The sequence below is a fragment of the Aulonocara stuartgranti genome, assembly GCF_965226115.1.
Source record: "Aulonocara stuartgranti genome assembly, chromosome: 7".
NCBI classification, from domain to species: Eukaryota; Metazoa; Chordata; class Actinopteri; order Cichliformes; family Cichlidae; genus Aulonocara; species Aulonocara stuartgranti.
Genome location: NC_138945.1, coordinates 39,946,705 through 39,967,614, shown reverse-complemented (window position 1 = coordinate 39,967,614; position 20,910 = coordinate 39,946,705). Strand labels below are relative to the sequence as shown.

Here is a 20,910-nt window from a genome sequence, read left to right as displayed (position 1 = left end):
GTAGTGATGGGATTTCCGGCTCTTTTAAGAGAACCGGCTCTTTCGGCTCAGCTCACTAAAAAGAGCCGGCTCTTCAGGTTGTTTTGTTGCTTTAATTAATTTATTATTAACAATAATATAAAATTATGCACAAAAGGAATTACTAATGGAAATAAAAAAGTGGTTTTATTTATATATGTTTATATATAAATATAGGCGGTGCCCCCTAGAGACAAAGCACGATCAAACTCCAAAACACATTTCTAGCGTTAACTGAACTTCCAAAACAGAGCTACCTAGATCACTTAAATTACACAATTGAAAGCATATGTGTATTGTTTGTGTATTTATACACAAGCACTCATATATATTCAAATAATTAAAAGAAAAATGTTCATTTAGAAGGAGTCCTATCGGGCTTGGTTAGCCTGTGGAACTACGGAGGCAGCTGACAAGGTATCGACAGGCCAAGCGGAATGCGGCTCGGGCAGTGGCTGAAGCAAATACTCGGGTGTGGGAGGCCATGGAAAAAGACTTTTGGACTGCCTCGAAGAGATTCTGGCAAACCGTCAGGCGTCTCAGGAGGGGAAAGCGGTGCTCTACCTTCACTGTGTATAGTGCTGGCGGAGCGCTGCTGACTTTGACTGAGAAAATTGTCATGCGGTGGAAGGAATACTTCGAGGACCTCCTTAATCCCACTGACACGTCTTCCGAGGACGAAGCAGAGTCTGGGGATGAGGGGAATGACCTGCCAATTTCCGGAGGCGAGGTCACTGAGGCAGTTAAACAACTCCTTGGTGGCAGAGCCCCTGGTGTTGATGCGGTCCGCCCCGAGTTCCTGAAGGCTCTGGACGTTGTAGGGCTGTCCTGGTTGACATGCCTCTACAATGTTGCGTGGAGATCAGGGGCAGTACCCCTGGACTGGCAGACTGGGGTGGTGGTCCCCAAGAAGGGGGACCGGAGGGTGTGTTCCAACTACAGGGGGATCACACTCCTCAGCCTCCCTGGGAAAGTCTATGCCAGGGTGCTGGAAAGGAGAGTTCGTCTGCTAGTCGAACCTCGGATACAGGAGGAACAATGCGGTTTTCGTCCTGGTCGCGGAACACTGGACCAGCTCTTTATCCTCTCAAGGATACTTGAGGGTGCATGGGAGTTTGCCCAACCAGTCTACATGTGTTTTGTGGACTTGGAGAAGGCATTCGACCATGTCCCTCAGGGTGTCCTGTGGGAGGTGCTGCGGGAGTATGGGGTGTCTGGCCCATCACTACGGGCCATTCAATCCCTATACAACCATTGCAAGAGCTTGGTTCGCATTGCCAGCAATAAGTCGGACTCGTTCCCAGTGGGTGATGGGCTCCGCCAGGGCTGCCCTTTGTCACCGATTCTGTTCATAATTTTTATGGACAGGATTTCTAGGCGCAGCCAAGTGGCGGAGGACTTTCACTTCAGTTGCCTCAGAATCTCATCTCTGCTTTTCGCAGATGATGTGGTTCTGTTGGTAGTGACCGAAAGAACAAGATCGCGGATACAAGCGGCGGAAATGAGCTTCCTCCAAAGGGTGACTGGCCTCTCCCTTAGAGATAGGGTGAGAAGTTCAGCCATCCGGGAGGGGCTCAGAGTAGAGCCGCTGCTCCTCCACATCGAAAGGAGCCAGGTGGTTCGGGCATCTGACAAGGATGCCTCCTGGGTGCCTCCTGGGTGAGGTGTTCCGGGCATGTTCCACCGGGAGGAGGCCTCGGGGCAGACCCAGGACACACCGGAGAGACTATATCTCTCGGCTGGCCTGAGAACGCCTTGGTGTTCCCCCGGATAAGCTGGAGGAGATGGCTGGGGAGAGGGAGGTCTGGGCTTCTCTGCTTAGGCTGCTGCCCCCGCGACCCGGCCCCGGAAAAAGCGGATGAAGATGGATGGATGGACGTTCATTTACCTGTTCCTACCACACACCAAACCTGGTCGTTGGTACTTTCTGGCTTGTGTAGCCCATAGGTAACAAAAGCTCAACACTGCCCCTAGCATCCTGGAGCACTTCTGTTATCTTTTGTACGTGTTTTGGAGTTTGTACGTCCTTCAGGGCTTGTATGTGCTTCGGAGTTTTTACGTGTTTTGGAGTTTTTACGTGTTTTGGAGTTTTTACGTGCTTTGGGGTTTGTACGTGCTTTGGGGTTTGTACGTGCTTTGGGGTTTGTACGTGCTTTGGGGTTTGTACGTGTTTTGGAGTTCGTTTGTGTTTTGGAGTTTGTACGTCCTTTGTCTGTAGGGGCCACTGTAAATGTACTTTATTTAATCACTCCACATAAAATGTAATAAATAAATCATATAATACAAAAACCAACTATTCACATTTCAACTTTTAACTATTTACATTTTCATCTTTTTCCTTTTAAACAAATTTAAAGTGAAACAACACAAAACACTGCAAACCACAACACAATTAAATATAAATTAAAATATGAAAAAGAAAAGAAGATGCATATTCTCTGTCATAAGGGCCTGCATGAATAAACTTTCTGAATCCTTTATCATCCACAACTGAAAATAGTTGTGGATGATTACTATACCTCTCTAATGTGACGTTGTTGTCCCTGGCTTTCTTTCTCTCTCTTTCCCTCCCGCTCTGTTTCTGTGCTACTGCCAGTGTAACTACTGCCCCCCGCCCCCCCGCCCTCTTCCCAGCGTAAAGCACAAGGCTCACGTGCGAGTGAAGCAGAAAAAAAGTGCGAGAGAGAGGGTGAGAGAAAGAAGGGAAAAAAAAAAACCCACGGCTCCCAATAAGGAGCCGGCTGACGTCGTTCATTTCAAAGAGCCAGCTCTAAGAGCTGTTTCGTTCGTGACCGACACATCACTAACTAACAGGTGCGATGATAAAGTGATAATGTTATTAATTTCACCTGTCAGTGGCCACGATGTTAACTTTTGATAAGTGTACACTGACTTTATAAAACACTGGAAATTAAACTCTAAAAGCTAAATAAGTGCAAACTTGATAAACTAAATCTTACTTCATGTAAGGTGGTCACATGACAAATTTCACACAGAAATGTGGAAGGTCTTTTTTATCAGAGCAAGAAACAGTGCCTGAGGGTGTTTAGAAGTCTCTGCTGGCACTGTGACTGAAACTCCCTAGGTGTATCAACCCTCTGGGGTCGACGGATGCGCCGGCGCATCAAAATCACATGACCAATTTAAGACGACACAGCTACAAGATGAAGTGACTCAGAGTCTCCATTTGAACTTGGGTCGAAAGCTATATACCAGTTTTTGAATTGTGTCGATGGGCCACGTAACACCAGAGTTATGATAAAAAATACACGCACCGTTTTTTCCTGAACAAAACAGTGGTGTTTACAGTGGGAAGAACGGCGTTTTCTATGGACAGCGCTAGCAAACACTCTCTGATTGCGAGTGAAAAAGGAGAAAGAAAAAACACCCCTTCCCTATTAGTGTTACAGTTTACCATGTCAGCCAATCAAAAAAATGAAATGGCAACATGTGGCACTTGGTTGTCTAGGGAGAAGGGGAAGTTTTAGGAGTGACACCCGCGACTGAAAGTGGGCAAGCGAAAGAAAGAGAGAGAGCGAGTTTTCATATGTGACACATTAGTGACGTTTAGCGTGTTTGGAGGCTATAGTTAGTGTGTTGTGTAGTTATTGTTTTGTATTGTGTGTCAGTTATACTGCTGAATTTCACATTTTCTCCAAAAAAACCATAAAAGGCAGATTCCAGTGTAAACGCTGTTACTGAACACAAACTATTTTTTTTTGGACTGGCACAAATAATTTGTGTGCCTTCTTATTTGATGCAGAACACCTGATTGTTCTGTAAATAGTTTTAAATGGTCATATAAAAAAACGCCTGAAGCTTTGGCTGAATTTTTAGGTAAATAGTACCATATAACTTTGTTGTTTGCAAAACTTGTGCATAATTTTTAGAAATGTACAATTTCTATTTGCATTTCAAGTTATGAAAATGATTCGTTAAACATGTTTGTGGGTTTTACAGTAAAAAATATACCTTTTTTCTACTCTGATTTTTAATTTTTTGTCTGAATTTAGATCAATTGTGCTAATATAGTATGTCAAAATGAAAAAATAACTCGTATTTCAGATATTTGAGGTTGTGCTGAAAATAATGATACCAAACAAGGCAAGATAAACATCTTTTAAAGGTGAAATATAGAGGTAAAATCAAAAGTAGTCAAAAACGGCCAATTCTACCCTGGAACCCATAGGGTTAATTGAGAATGCAGAAACATTCAACAGATGTGTAATCTCACCAGACAATGGTCTTTGTAGAGCTTTCATGCAGGTTTTTTCCTGACAGCCACAGCTTGTTGTTACTCAGGTCCAGCTCTTTCAGACTACATGACTGGGAGCGGAGAACTGAGAACAGATCATTACAGCTTCTCTCTGATAGGTTACAGTTACTCAGCCTTAAACAGAGCAGCAGATATAACAACACATTACAATCCATTTATGAAATATTTGTGGTAAACAATCAGTAACATTTACTTGCCGTACATGTTGCCATAGTGCCATATGTTCTAATGCTAATAATCTAATGTAGCAGTGTTAAACTTCTGATTAAACAGCTGAATCCTGACCTCAGAGTTTCCAGTTTACAGTGTGGATTCTTCAATCCAGCTGAGAGAAGCTTCATGCCTGAATCCTGGAGCTTATTGTTACTCAGGTCCAACTCTCTTAGATTGCAGGACTTGGAGCTGAGAAGGGAACATAGAGGTTCACAGCTTCTCTCTGACAGATTACAGCAATTCAGCCTTTAAAACAGAAACAGAAGGAATGTAAAAAAAAACAAAAAAAAACAAAAAAAAAACAACTCATCGCACACACACTCACTCATGTAGCCAACTGAGGAACTAAACAAAAATTTCACACAGATGTTAATGATACTCTTGATACAGATGGAATGTAAATGTAATATGAGTAAAAGCAGAAAGCAATATTTTCCAAATCATTTACTGATTAAATTAAATTAAAAAATAATAAGACAACATATCAAATATTGGATCCAGGACATGTTATTATTTTTTGAAGTCGGGTATTGTGTTCCAGTTATGAAGCATGTGTACTTAAACATTTAAAATTTCTTTGCTGAACCTTCTGTCAGTAACTGTTGGCCTCCTCCTGAATCCTTCAAAGTGTATTTGGAATGTATGATTAATCAGATTTGTCAGTATGTTAAAAAAAAAAAAAAACTATAGTCAGATTTGAAAGTGCTGTGATCTGGAGATGTGTAGAGCAATAAAAATTATTTAACCCTGAGCTCAGCCTCACAGGATCATGCTTTCAACCTACATACCACTCTCAGTGCATGAGTATCACCATGTGGTGGTAGTACCCTATAATTTAAAGAGTGACTTTGGTCAGCTGCTAATGTTGATTTTGCTGATGCAAGGTAGACTGAAATGAACAGACTACAATAGACTGTTGATGATTTATGCAAGTATGTGTTTACATTTCTTTCATTAGTTGTCAAAAATAGCTAATATCATAGCTATGTTATGATATTATGATATCATAGCTATATATGTAACATTATAGTAATTGTGCTTACTCTGCTTATGGTTTACCTGGCAAACGCATATGTCAAGAGGCAGTAATAAGATAAATGAACCAGTTAGTTCAAAACCCCTCTGTATAGGAGCTACCGTGTTGATGATTTTTATATATTTCCATTCCCATTTAGTGCCTATATGTTTTGGAATTTGCATGTATTTGCATACAAGTAATAATGTGTTGAATATGCCTTGTTGTTTTTCTGACATTTGCCAGGACTTTCTGATTCCTGATTGGTTTGGAAGTTGTTCTATTGAAGTGTGCCAAGAGTAAATGTGCTGCTAAGAAAATTATTCATCTCACGCTTGCTGCTTCTCTTAGTTAAGAGAGCATTAGTACCATATAACTTGGTCTGACAAACCTGACAGTTTGCAGTTTACAGTGTGGATTATTGAGTACTGCAGAAATCAGCTTCACTCCTGAATCGTGCCGTTTGTTGTTACTAAGGTCCAGCTCACTCACACTGCAGAACTGGGAGCTGAGAAGTGAACACAAAGCTTCATAGCTCCTCTCTGAGAGGTTACAGCAACTGAACCTGAAGTGAAAAAAGAAAAACTGTAAAAGTGATATTGTTTTCTTTGGATAAAGGGGCACAACAATTCAATACATTTCCTTGCACTTACAGAGCTTTGTTAGATGCTTCAACCACTGGCAGCAGACCTAGAAAAGCCTTTTCTGAACCAGAGTATTCCTTCAGGTCAAACACAGTCAGATCTTTTTGGGATGACAATATGATGAAGACCAGAGCTGACCACTGAGCTGGAGAAAGGTCATCTAAGACTGTACCCGATCTCAGGAATTGCTGGATCTCCTCCACTGGAGAACCATCCTTCAGCTCATTCAGACAGAGGAATAGGCTGATTCTTCTCTCAGGAGATGGATTTTCTCTGACATTCTTTTTCACAAGTTCTACTATTAGCTTAATGGTCTGTGAGCTACTTCTTGTTTGCAGCAGGTCTTGTAATAGAGGTTTGTTGGTCTGCTGTGAAAGGCCCAGGAGGAAGCGAAGGAACAAGTCCAGATGTCCATCCAGACTCTTTATGGCTTTGTCAACAGTTTTACTGTAGATTTCTGGTATATGTGTTTGGCTGAAAACATTTCCAGGTCTCTTCAAACAAGTCTGTGATTGAGCCAAATTGTCTTCAGTGATAATATCTGAGACCACAAACAGAGCAGCCAAAAACTCCACTACACTCTGATGGACAAAGCTGAACACTTTTTTCCTGCCCTTCTTCAGCTGATGATCCTCTTTAAAGAACCAGAAAAATGCATTTGAAAGCTTTAAGGGTTCTGTGAAAGTGCTTTCATCCTCTGTTAGTTCTTCACTGAAGATCAGGCAGCTTTTCTCCAGCTGGTTAAAAGCCAGTTTTCCAATCATTTTAATGCACTCAAGGCTTTTTTCTGGGCCATATTTTTGCTTCAAATTTCTGATCTGAACATTCAGGAACTCTGTGTAAACCTCAGTCAGGGTCTCCGGCAGATCTCCTCTCTCTTTGCTCTTCAATACCTCCTGCAAAACTGTAGCAGTGCTCCAGCAGTAGACCGGGATGTGGCACATGAAGTGGAGGCTTGGTGATGACTTGATGTGAGAGATGATTCTGCTGGCCTTCTCCTCATCTCTGAATCTCTTCCTGAAGTACTCCTCCCTCTGTAGCTCCGTAAACCCTCGGACCTCAGTTACCATATCAATAAAATCAACAGAGATTGCTTCTCCAGGCCATGTGGTCATCCAGATACGAGCGGAGGGAAGCAGGCAACCTGTGATGAGGTTTGTCAGCAGCACATCCACTGAGGTGGACTTGGTCACATCGACAGGTAGTTTTTCTGTGGCAGTGAAGTTCAGCTGAAGGCAACTCTCATTCAGTCCATCCAACACAAACAGAAGTTTGTATTCACTCTTTTCAAAGTCTGAGTTTCCTGATGTCTGCAGTGTTGTGAAGATGCTGTTAAGCTCCTCCTCTTTGATGTGCACACTTTCAGGGATACACATGTGGATGAGTTTGGCAAAGCTGTACTCTTTGTCCTTTTGCAAATTCAACTCATTAAACATGAAGGGAAATAACAGATCTACATCCTGATTGGTTCTTTTTTCAGCCCAATCCAAAACAAACTTGTGCACCAGGAAGGTTTTACCACTTCCTGCTTCCCCAGCAGTCAGCACAGTTCTTATATTCTTTTTAATGCCAGAAGGATGTATGAAGATGTTGCTAATTTCAGTTCCTGCAGGCCTTCCAGAGGCCATTTCAATCTGCCTGAAGTGACTGGTGGTGTGTGTTTCTCCTCCAGCTGTGATGTACAGATCAGTGTAGATGTCATCCAGGTTCTTTTCATCTTTCTTTGATGTCCATCCTTCTTGTTTGCACATAAACCTGACCTGAAGATTTGACTGAAGTTGTTCTTTGTAACGTGTTATGGGCCGTGGAGACTTCACATCTGTATGACATGAACATGTAAAGAACAAAGTTTTAAACTTCCATTCCACGCAGACTTAATAAGTAAAAATCGTTGTGTTTTATTTAAATAAATCTGTCACTGCCAGTTTCAGTAACATAGCATATTTCATTATGTGTAAATCAATGTGTCTACCAAAAGATAAAAAAAACATTTTAAAAAACTGAGGGTCTACAGTCTCTTAAGGCGATTAAAAAGTTAACATATACACATAAATCCACTCTTTGCATTTTCAGATTGAAGTTATCTGCCTGTCACCTGCAAAATCAGCCGTAAAGACCAGTCTGATCCTGAGTGATAACCAGACGACATGTGTGGTTCTCCAGCAGTTTACCTTGTGCTGTTGTGCTGATGGTTGATAATCGCTCTGTCAGATCATTTCTGCTGATCTTTGTTAAAGTTTTCTTCACCACCTCCAAAGACTGCTGATTGTAGGTCTGTACTATCTTATCTACTGTTTCTGTCCTCTTTACATTCTCCAGATGACTCTTTGGGATAAATGGGAGGCCATCCAGGTTGTGTGGCTGCTCCAAATACCACTTGAAGTCACTGAATTCTTCATCTCCCAACTCTTCCAGTGTCCTCAAAAGCAGCTCTTTACTGGTCATTGTTTCCTCCTGAACAAAGATTATTTAAAAAAAAAAAAACAACCCAGTTTCACTCATATGTAGGATCACTTTTAAACCTGCAGTTTTCTGCATGTATCCTAAACTGCTGTTTTATAAAAAAAATAAATAAATAAATACTTGAAAACTGGAAGAAACCAAGCTATTAAATTAGAACATTTATGATGCCTATAAAAAGCATATCGCTCCCCTTGGACAGAGTTAAAGTCAAAATATATACAGCAGGTTACACTGTACAGTGAAATTCAGAAATGTTGCCAGTCACCTTTTAACACACAAAAATATTATAAAAATTCTAATAAAATAACAATTAAGAAATTTACAACAGAAAGTGCAAGAAATAAATGTGACAAAAACAAAATGAGTGAGTTACAGTGAGCACTATTTCTACCACTAGATGTCTATCGATTGCAGATTACAGTAAATTTGAGTTCTGCTTTTTTACCCCTACCAATTAAAGCATGGTCCTAATACTGTTTGTCGCAAAAACACACAAACAAATAAATAAACAAAAACATTTAGGAATAAATAAGGACAAAATTGATACAATCTACTAAATATTTTGTGGTAAATGTTTCAGACTGGATCCGCTGGATCCTTTGTCATAAGTATTTCTATAACAATGATGCTGAGTTGTTCAGAGTTGGCTGAACTTTTCTGTCGGTAAGCACTCCAGTTAGCTAGTGTTAGTGAAACTGTCTATGAAATGTTATTGTTGGACTCGGACACTTTGTGAATAAACTGTCATACGATGTGACAGGTGACATAATGTCAGCCTATAACCACAGACAGCTACTCACAATAACTAACTGTGACAATATCAGGAATAAATAAGTATTTTTATGCAATTTTTGTGTTAGAGCCCTGACTTCAGTGCAGGAGGCTTGAGGCAAGGCTTTCCATGGTCGAGCAGCCACATCCAAGTTTAATATGCAACTTGTCAAATGCATCGGTGTAAAGCTCACCACCACTGGACAGGACTGAGTTTGGTGTGGAAGAACTTGACTGGTCTGCACAGAGTCCTGACCTCATTCCAACAGAACACCTTTGGGATGAATTAGAGAGGAGACTGTGAGCCAGGGCTTCTCATTCAACATTAGTGTCTGTCCTCATTAATGTGCTTCAAAAATTCCCATAAACACACCTAAACCTTCTGGAAAACCTTCCCAGAAGAGTTATAGCTGCAAAGGGTGAGACGGCATCATATTGGATTTTATGGATTAAGAATGGGATACCTTTCAAGTTATATACATCTGAAGATGGACGAGTGAATACTTTTGGCAATATAGTGTATGTTGTCAGTCTCTAGCCACAAACATAAAACATGAGTACAGAACAGCAATGTCCATCTCAAAAAGATGTGATTAGCATCTGGATATCCTCCTCACCTTAAGCCTCATCTCCTGAACTGGGCATAAAAATGCTGATTTATTCCCAATACTGTCGTAGGTACTTATTGCCAGCAGATTAGACATGCAACCCTCTCGTTTCTGGACAGCTGACAACATGCCAGCTAAATAATAACAGCTGTTTATAACCCATAATTATGCTAGCTAACATATATAGCTCAAATAGCCTAAAACTCAAAATTTCCCTTTGATAATCAGTTTAATTATATTCTCACATAATGTGAGAGTTTATTTGCTACATGTTTAAATCCAACAAAGCTAGATATATTAAGTAACTTAAAAAAAATGTTATTTGAATGAAACTCCAAAAGATTTCATGACTGGACTAAGCACACAAATTTTCAAGATCCTAGCAACACCCCTGTCTTAAAGACATCAAGGCCTGAATAAACTAAATTGGCCTTAGGACTCTCAGGAATATGGTGACTAATTAGATGCTTTCTCTGGGTGGCATTAACTTGGCCTCCAGTAACACTGAGGAATCTTGAAGTCATTTCTGACCAGGACGTTTTTAAAATTCTTCCTGCACAGTGTGTCTTAAACACTCAGGCCCCATCTTATCTTAAAGATTTTACTGTACTTTATTATCCTAACAGAACACTTCACTCTCAGACTGCAGGCTTACTTGTTGTTTCTAGAGTATTTAAATGTAGAATGGGAGGTAGAGTCTTCAGTTTTCAGGCCCCTCTTCTGTGGAACCAACTCCCAGTTTGGATTCAAGAGAAAGACACTATTGTGGAGGTAAACACAGACGGCACGAGAGCTCTCGATAAACATTGCTCATTTATTACTCATCACCACAGAACTGAACACTTTCCCTCCAAAACACAGCAACAACACTTCCTGAGAACTGGGTGTGAGTGGAGCCCTCCAGTGGTCCACCACACATGCCCCCCCGAACACCCAGTAGGGTCATCCCCTAGTCCAGAACCCTTGCTTTAATTAAACGTCCAGAACGGCTGAACCGGGGAGGTGGAGAGCTGGCGGAGGGGAAACGAGCCTGAGGGCCAGGCTGGCACAGGCGGTCAGGAAAAACTGAAGATAGCTCGGGCCCCGCCAGGTGGGGGGCGCTCCCAGAGGAAGAAGCATGGTTGTCCAGTCCAGTGGAAGGCGAGCGGCCACGGCGGGGGGCCTGAGCCGGCACCACCTGGTCATCCAGAAGCACATGTGCTGGTTTAAGTCTGTCAATAGAAACAGCCGACCCCCAAAATCCAAAAGGAAATGCTTCCGGCCCGGTTGAATAACCCGAAAGGGGCCGTCATACAGTGGACGCAGCGGAGGCCTATAAGCGTCATGCCTGACAAAAACAAACTGCGAAGAGTCCAACGACCTCGGAACAAAGGTGTCAGGCACACAATGGTGCACTGGGCCAGGAAGAGAAAACGAGTCTCTTGGGGGACGGAGAGACAGCACAGAGGGAGCGAAGCACGGGGGTGGGCTCTCAGGCAAGAATTCCCCGGGGACCTGGAGGGGCTGACCAAGGACAAGTTCAGCCGGGGAAACCCCAAGGTCTTCTTTAACCGCGCAGCGCAACCCCAGTAAAACCCATGGAAGGCGGTCAACCCAGTTGCCATCTGTGAGAGAAGCACGGAACGCAGCCTTAAGCGACCGGTGGAAACATTCGCACATCCCGTTGGCCTGCAGGTGGTACGCAGTGGTGCGGTGGACCTTGACCCCCAGGCCGTCAGCCATGGCAGACCAAAGCTCGGAAACGAACTGGGGGCCCCTGTCTGAGGTAATGTCGGCGGGGGGACCGAAACGCGAAACCCACGTTGACAAAAATGCCCTGGCCACTGCTGCTGCTGTAGTGGACGCCAGAGGCACTGCCTCAGGCCAGCGGGTTGTGTGGTCCACTACAGTCAAAAGGTGCGTGAAACCTTGTGACTGCGGCAGAGGACCAACCAGATCCACATGCACATGATCAAAACGCCTCCCTGGAACGCGGAAGGATTCGAGGGGCGCCTGTGTGTGCCTATGGATCTTAGCGCGTTGGCATGGGATGCACGCGGCTGCCCAGTCTTTCACCGATTTACGAAGGCCCGGCCAAACGAACCTAGAGCTGACCAGCTTGACCGAGGCCCAGACGCCTGGATGAGAGAGGGCGTGTACGGAGTCGAAAACGCGACGACGCCACGAAAGGGGAACTACAGGGCGTGGACGGCTGGTGGAAACATCGCAAAGCAGGCTAGGCCCGCCGTTCCACACGGGTCTGTCCTCCAGTACAAGGCCCGTTTGCGCAGACCGAAGGGCAAGGACGTCCGGGTCGGCCTGTTGGTCAGCGGCCATAGCCTCAAAGTCTATGCCAACATAAACAGGAGAAACCAGCACGCGGGATAGACAGTCAGGACTTACCAGCCACGTGCTGAATGTCAGTTGTGAACTCGGAAATGGCTGCCAACTGGCGCTGCTGACGCCCGCTCCACGGATCAGAGACCTTGGACATCGCGAATGTCAAAGGTTTATGATCGACGTACGCGGTGAAGCTCCGACCCTCGAGAAAAAAACGAAAATGCCGTGTGGCGAGGTGTAGGGCCAGCAACTCCCTGTCAAAAACGCTATATTTGCGCTCACTGTCTCTAAGCGTGCGACTAAAAAAAGCGAGCGGTTGCCAGACACCGGAGACCCGCTGTTCTAACACTGCGCCCACTGCCACATCCGACACGTCGGAGGTCAACGCAATCTCCGCCGACGGAAACGGGTGGGCCAGTGGGGCCAGCGGGGCCAGCAGGGCGGCGTTTGCCAGCGCGGTCTTGGCCCCAGAAAATGCCTGGATGCGTTCAGGGAGCCAATCAATCGGGTCCTTAGCTGTTTTACCCTTCAAGGCAGCATAGAGAGGCTGCAGCAGGTGCGCAGCTCTTGGGAGAAAGCGGTTGTAGAAATTGACCATCCCCAAGAACTCCTGCAGCGCTTTAATGGACGCAGGACGCGGAAAAGCCGAAACGGCCTGGACCTTGTCTGGCAACGGAACCACACCGTCAGCGGAAATGCGGTGGCCCAAGAAATCCAGAACCGGCAAGCCGAACTGGCACTTGGAGGGGTTGACGATCAGGCCGTGTGCCGCCAAGCGCTGGAAAACCTGATGCAGATGGGACGCGTGCTGACTCTCAGAGCAGCTGGCCACCAATATATCGTCAAGGTACACGAAGACGAAAGGCAGCCCGCGCAAAACAGAGTCCATCAACCGCTGAAAAGTCTGGGCGGCGCCTTTCAGGCCGAACGGCATGCGCAAAAATTCAAACAGGCCGAAAGGGGTAATAACGGCAGTTTTGGGGACGTCTTCGGCGCGCACGGCAACCTGGTGATACCCCCGCACCAAGTCAATTTTAGAAAAAATCTAGGTGCCGGCGAGGTGGGCGGAAAAATCCTGGATGTGGGGAATGGGGTAACGGTCATTCTCCGTGACATTATTCAAACGGCGAAAATCCCCACACGGCCGCCACCGACCGTCTGACTTGGGCACCATGTGTAGCGGAGAAGCCCAGGCACTATTCGAGCGCTGCACTATGCCGAGGCGCTCCATTGCGGCAAACTCTTCCCGAGCGACGGAGAGTTTCGCGGGGTTGAGGCGGCGCGCGCGTGCGAACACCGGGGGACCGACCGTCGGAATATAATGTTCAACCCTGTGCTTCGTTGCCGTGTTCGAGAAATTAGGAACAGTCAGTGAAGGGAACTCCAAGAGCAAACGCTGAAAAACATTCCCTGAAGTCACTAAATTAGCCCGATTCAGGGGCTCGATGGCGCGAGTGAAACAGGGCATTGAAGAAAAAGACAGTGCATCGATTAAGCGTCTGTTAGCGACATCGACCAGCAGGCCATGGGCACAAAGAAAATCAGCGCCCAAAATAGGTACAGAGCTAGCGGCAACAACAAAGGTCCATTGGAAATCCCGGCCATGAAAACAAACAGTCACGAACCTTTCCCCGAACGTTGCGATGGGAGAGCCATTAGCCGCAATAAGCTGCGGTCCGCAGCCCGCTGCTAAACTGTCGGCTCCGGACGGGGGAAGGAGGCTCTTCTGGGAGCCGGAGTCGACCAGGAAACGTCTCCCAGAGCGCGAGTCTTCTATGAAGAGCAGTTTTTCTTTGTCACCAGCAGTCGCCAGCAGTCGCCAGCAGTCGCCAGCAGTCGCGGCCGCTACGGCGTGCTGGCGGGGTCCATGTCCCAGGGTCGGAAAAGCGCAAGGCGGCAGGCAGCGGCGCTCTCCGGTGCCAAAACGCTGATGGTAGAAACAGAGCTCCCGTCCTTGGTGTCGCTGTGCCGCGACCTTTGCCGTCAGCGAAGGATCGGGTACGTCGTGGCAGGTCACTGGGGAAGTGGAAGGCGCCGCCGGCGAGGCTGGAACTAGGTCGTGATCGTGGAAAGTGCGGGTAGCCAGGAGAATACGATCCGCGTCCTCAGCCAGGGAGCGATAATCCTTCGTGCCCAGAAGCGGAGAGTTGGCGAGGCCGGCTCTCACGGCCGCCGGCAGCTGTCGGAGGAAGATGTGGGCGAAGAGGAATCCCCCGTCGTCCGGTCCGAGAAAGGATAGCATGTGCTCCATCAGTTCGAGAGCCGTACCGCCACCCAGGCCTGAGAGGGAGAGGAGCTTCTCGGCTCGCTCTGCGTCGGTGAGGGCATAGCGCCGAAGAAGCAGCTCCTTAAGGGCGGCGTACTTCCCTCGGGTGGGTGGGTCCCGGAGGAGAGTCAACGCATGACGGGTGGCTAGCGGGTCGAGAGAAGCCACCACATGGTGATATTTCGTGTCGTCAGCCGAGATGCTACAAAGGGCGAACTGAGCCTCCACGTGCACGAACCACGACGGGGGATCGTGAAGCCAAAAGTCCGGCAGCTCGAGCGCCACAGCAAACGTAGCTGCAGCCGGAGGCAGAGGGCTGGCGGCTGCTGATGCATCCAGAGCGGAGTCAGCGCCACCATCGGACTGCAGCATGTTCGAGTCAGGGGTCACCAATGTGGAGGTAAACACAGACGACACGAGAGCTCTCGATAAACACTGCTCGTTTATTACTCATCACCACAGAACTGAACACTTTCCCTCCAAAACACAGCAACAACACTTCCTGAGAACTGGGTGTGAGTGGAGCCCTCCAGTGGTCCACCACACTATCTCTACTTTTGAGATTAGGCTTAAAACTTTCTTTTTTGATAAAACGTATACTTAGAGCTGAATTATGTAAAGCTGAACCAAAACGTAGTTATGCTTGTATAGGTTCAGGCTTCTCATGATGCATTCACCACTTCCCCTCCATTCCCTTCTTTTCCATCCTGATGTGTTTACATGCCACCACTGAACATCCTTGAATTTTGTCTTCTCTCTCCTAGAGAGAGAATAATGTCCCCTCTGTCTATTTGGGGGCAACTGGTAGGTGCAGTGTGTTCGATGGCAGTCACAGATGGATGCTGTTCACACATTTAATGGGCTGCTTATGATAATGCAGTATATCCAGGCACATGCAGAGGGGGGAGTGGAAGGGGTTGATCACCTGCCCCTTTCCTGATGGGTGCCCCAAGTGCCCTTTTCTTGAGGTAAATGTTTATTTATTTATTTTATTTTATTTTTTAAAGTGTGTGTGCGTGTGGAGTCCTGCCTGTGCCCCTCAACAATAATATTTAACTATTAATCACATTTTGCTAAATAAAAGGATCTGGCGTCCATCAGTCACATGACTGCCATTAACTAATGATCGCCCTTGACGCCAGAGCGCACTGGTTACGTACCAGGAAAGAGCTCTCAAAGAGTACGCACATTTTTTGCCGTCTGGGCGGTGCAGAGCTGTCGGAGAAACAGTTAGTTGGGAGACGCAGACTGATGCAACAAAAACCAGTAAGTAGGGTGTACAGCATACACTGTAGTCTATAGCACACAAGAGTGGTAAGCTGGCTTGTGGCAAATGATGAACTGAAACAAATGCGCGTGCTGTGTGTGTAACAGCGCGACAAATATTACCTGTCCTTTAAGTAACTGCACAAGTAGTGCTGGTCATAGCTGCTAGCTAACTGGGTAAGGGTGTCATGGGTCTGTAGCGCTGTCCACTGTTTTAGGGAAGATATTTAGTTTTAAAGTAACTTACAGGGCATTTCCTTGCTTTTCTGGAGGGCTTATATTTCATTAAAAATATTTAATATGCATATCCACATAATTATGGATTTATTTATTATTTAAACACTGTATTTTAAAGAAAATACATTAAGAAATAGATTATATTAGATTTATATTTCAAATAGGACAATATGCTTATTTTACAGCAGCAACAATACTGTATCGCTACAATTTAAACATTTAATAAGCTTTCTGCCTGCACAGAGTGGATAGTCAAACAAATTGAATCATCATAAATACTTTTATGTATTACTTTTGTTTTATGTATATAGATTTGTTGTTTTTATTATTACTCATGATATAACATTGTCCACATATGTACTGTAAGGACAATGTGTCCAGACTTGTCCTTAGAGGACATGTTTAGCAGCTGTGTGAGGCTGCTAAAGGCAGTGGATCCCTCACCAGCTGGAATAAAAAAAGTACAGGTAGCAATAACATATGTAATAGTTTTTGCATTGCAGAGTTATTCCATTATAAAAAACAATAATAAACACAATTGCAATGTTTTGGTTCTACAACATTTTCTATCATTACTTTCTTGTGGATTAAATGGAAGAGTTTTTAAGTGTGGATAATTAAATAATAGATGGATGCAACAGCAAATTGTGCCTTTTTCTCAGATTCACGGCGAGTGGAGAGTGATAGCTGAGATGAGGAGATGGAGGAAGAGAGGCAAAGAGTGATTCACAGGAGGAGCCTAGTTTATTTCTCACAGTTTTGTTGCCTTGTGGTTCCAAGCGCTGTCACCAATTTTTGCATTTTATTATTATTTCATAACACTTGTTTAATCAGCGACCATTTCTCCCGTGGACTTTTTACAGTCTACAGTCTCAAATCAACACAGCCCTGCCTTCCAGCACTATCAGCAGCAGGAACAGCAGCAACACGTCAACAGCAACATTGTACCCCATCGGGTAAAACATAGGCTATGTTTGCTTTGCATTGTCCCCTTGAAACTTGTCTGCACACTTCTCTGTGTGAGTTCTTATGTCCAGCACAGGTTTATACCTGTCACACACGGTGGACTACAATCACTTTATGAGATTACTTAAGTTTCAGTCATTATGCTCCTACTTCATCACCTTCACCCTGAGCTGCTCTTTCACTCTGTCCTCTGCAACAGGATGTGAGGATTTCTTAATGCTGCTTCACTTCAAAAGAAACAAAATGCTTTGCAGCGAAGTTTCAGTTTGAATTTTGATTTGATGTTTCATATTAATGATTTCACTTCCACACTGCCACAGCTCTGCCCGGCTATCATAGAAAATGTAGTTTAATACATATGAATTAAAGATTTAGTGTTCAGATCCAAGCTAGAGATAGGACGTTTCACTTACAGTTCAGTTAATGTCCATCACAGCAGCAGGCGCCCTGCATCAGGATAAACCCAGTGAGGCTCCTGCACAGGTACACAGGTGTTTTAGGTAATCGCAGCTTTTTCTCTGTTTTTTGGTTAACTGAGAATAAGATGGTCGACACTGACGTTTCAACACTCAGCAGAACTTCCGAAGGGCGGACGTTTCGAAACACAGCTCAGAAGTGTGGTTCAAAACACGATGGTCACATGACCGTGTGCCTATGGACAGTGGTCACATGTCCGTGGTTTCAAACATAAAAAACATGCAGAAAGTTTGAGTTTGAGTTTTGAGGGGGTTTTTCTGCTATATGGGCAGAAACTGAAGGATTATTCCTGCTCATTCACACACACATCCTCATATACAGGAGATTTATTTCTAACTGTTCTCAGTTTTACTCTCTCTGACACCTCAGTGTAAGCACACCCTCAGACTGTAGCAGTAATAAATTAATATTATTATTATTATAAAGAGTAAAGCTAAAAAAAAGTTTCATCCTCTGCTGAGGAATGTGTTTACTCTGGTTGATTAGATATCTGTCAGTATGAAATGGGCGGATGTGATTGGTCATAATTAACCCAGATGGGGGCGTTAAAACGAAAACACATCGAGTCTTTTATTGAAGTCTTTATTATTGAGTTAATTGAAATTTAAAAAAAAAACAAAAAAACGAATGGCAGCTTTTTTGTTTAACAACGTGTAAAACAAACGTCATGACCGTGAAGTCCGTGAGACATTCGGGATTTGAGTTTGTTTATTCAGCGCTTCGAAAACCTGAAAAGCTGTGAGGTCATCACCACAAAAACAGCAGCTTTTTTCTCACATTATTATTTCATGTATAAACTGAGTTACTAAACAGCTGAAAACCTCATTCATGTTATTTTTGCCGAGGTTCGCTGTTCACAGTTAGTCTTTAATAATCTGAACATTTTTCTTTCTTGATTTCTGCTGAACATGTCAATCATACCTGATACTGTACAATATAAAGCGCCTTGAGGCGACTGTTGTTGTGATTTGGCGCTATATAAATAAAATTGAATTGAATTGATACCGTCATATAATAAATACTCCTGTTTAGAATTATGCAGGGTTTATTTTTTTGAATCATTGTTTTAAAGAATGACATTTTCATGACCTGACAACAGCAAAGGCTGTCCAAAATTTGAAGGCTGCTCCAAATGCGGCCCACAAATGCGTCCTCCTTTTCCCCAGATTTGAAGGAGGGGTCTGGCGTATCCTTTGTGGCCCACCCTATCACAGGATTCATTGCGAATCGAAGGCTGAAGAATGTTTTGGGGGAAAATGGCAGACAGTCTAAGCGGTCCAAAATTAAACTTCTAAATATAAGTACTGGGTTTTTATGTCACTAAAAATATCCAGTAGAACAGATGTTAGCATAATGAAGAATCTTTGAGTAGGCCAGTTCCTTCAAAGGATGCAGCCCCTGAACTCGGACAGTTCCACACGTCACATCATTGACGTAAATGCGTTTTAAATCGCTGAAAGCAGAAATTCAGCCAACGTGAAGATGATCAGAAACTTTTTTTGAAGTCATTGTTTGAAGGCTTTTGATTGGCCAGCATTTCTTTGTGGTTAGGGTTATATAGCTAGCTTTTTTGGCCTGCTCTTCACAGCACTTCAAATCATTTTGGGTTTTTATGTGTGTGCTTTCATGTGCACAGTGATATAAGTAACCCTGCTTAAAAAAAAAAGACTGAAATCTCTTTGCAGGTGAACACGTGGACAGTCTGACTGATCCACTTTGTTTAAACTCTCCAACAGCTCCAGCAGCTCAAAGTGAAGCACGAAACTGTGATCCTGACACAGAGCCCACAGACTCCAGGTTAATGCTCAGCGCCCTGTTTTCAGTCTTTAGATCTTTGCACGATAACAGATTCAAAACCATCCTTCTTTTCATTCACCCTGTCTGTTTTCATTTTATTCATTTCTTATTTTATTATTTTTATCATCAACATCCTTTTAAACGTTTTGATGAACGAAGATGCAGAGTCAGGAAGTTTTTTTAAAAGGTTTAAAAACATAGGAGGAAGTTCTCTGCTCCATCCACTCTTCCTCACTCTTGATTCCATTTTCTGAAAGTCCTTTGAAGTGAATGTTTTCCACTGTGTTGCAGTCTGCTGACATCAAGGTCAAATGGTGGAGAGTCCCAGATGTCCCAGTACGACACCAACTCTCTGCCATCTATAATCCAGTTTTGAGATCCCTTCCCAGACGCCTTAACACCCACTCACATCCTGGGCCATCTGACCTCAGGAATTCGCATGATAAGGTGGGGCCAGGTTTCACAATGAACTCACCCGAAACTCTAGCTGATTGGGACCCACACCCAGTTTCACACCTTGGCTCAGGCGATTAGAGGATCATCAGGGGGTCCTTTTGTCCCTCTGTGGGGGGATACTCCCACTAGGTTTATATCTGGGACTCTCCACCATTTGACCTTAGAACTGAAGAAGCTTCTCGGATGAGAGGTGAAACGTCTTCAAGCAACTTAAAGAAGTCCAGATGCTTTTCTTTGCAAGCTCCTTTGACAATGTGTTATTATTTTCTAACAAAGGAAATGTGCTGATTGATATGGTCTGATATGGCCACGGACCGGTTTATGCTCGACAATATTTTCATGGACCGGCCTTTAAGGTGTCGCGGATAAATACAACAAAATAAAACTAGTACCGGTACCGAAAAAAAAGATTTATTCATAACACACGTGAAAAGACCCAGGAAAACCGAGTTAACGATAAAAACGATAACAAAATAACGCTGAAAACCGATAAAAACCCTGAAAACCATACATTTCACACCTGAGCCTCAACTCTCGCGGCCCGGTACCAAACGACTCACGGACCGGTACCTGTCCGGGGGTTGGGGACCACTGTCTTAAAGAAACGACAGCAGCGCCTTCAATGCTGCACACAAACAGAGCAACAGCGCCCCCTGCTGCAGAACCCAGAACTCCCACGCTGAGCTTTGACTTCTCCAGGCAACCTTCTTTTAGTATTTAGAGAATTCAAACACACACTTCAGAGTCACTTTACTAAGTCAGAAACCTTCCTAACCAAATCTACTGAATCCATTCTCAAATCCATCCAGCTAATTCAGCGTGTGCACATCTTTTTTAATACAGCAGTGAATATACACATGACTGCTGAGAGGGCACCATGCTGACTCAGCCTTAATGGATCCAAATGCAACAAAAGCTGTAAGAAATAAATTGTGAAAATAAATGTCAGTAGTCTGCAGACTTTTGGCAGCATGTGACTGTGTAAATCTGCTGAAGATTAAATGGAATAAAACTGAATGACTAAAGTAAGCTACAGTTCTTCAGAGTTTGTACTTACATGTAGTATTTGAGTAAAGACACTTTCAGGATGCTCTGCTGGTTCTGGATGAAGGTTTGTT

General features: G+C 44.3%; 2 protein-coding genes across 5 annotated transcripts in view; both read right to left on the bottom strand.

The window, feature by feature from the left end:
* Positions 1–20,910, bottom strand: part of LOC309712231 (CD5 antigen-like) — a 229,228-nt gene that overhangs the window by 127,711 nt on the left and 80,607 nt on the right. The gene's annotated exons all lie outside the window — the stretch shown is intronic.
* The window catches only part of LOC309712218 (NACHT, LRR and PYD domains-containing protein 3-like), a 26,454-nt gene extending 5,544 nt beyond the window's left edge, over positions 1–20,910 (bottom strand). Inside the window, exons 1-8 of one of the 4 annotated variants that reach the window (XM_082542865.1) lie at positions 20,850–20,910; positions 17,476–17,537; positions 9,595–9,674; positions 8,338–8,620; positions 6,176–7,985; positions 5,914–6,087; positions 4,580–4,753; positions 4,253–4,408 (exon numbers count right to left, since the gene is read on the bottom strand). In XM_082542865.1, coding sequence (XP_082398991.1) covers positions 4,253–4,408; positions 4,580–4,753; positions 5,914–6,087; positions 6,176–7,985; positions 8,338–8,611 — 2,588 coding nt within the window. In that variant the 5' untranslated portion in view covers positions 8,612–8,620; positions 9,595–9,674; positions 17,476–17,537; positions 20,850–20,910. Of the gene's footprint in view, positions 1–4,252; positions 4,409–4,579; positions 4,754–5,913; positions 6,088–6,175; positions 7,986–8,337; positions 8,621–9,594; positions 9,675–15,753; positions 15,772–17,475; positions 17,636–20,849 lie in introns of those variants that run through there. The other 3 variants (XM_082542864.1, XM_082542866.1, XM_082542863.1) reach the window with 3 other exon arrangements.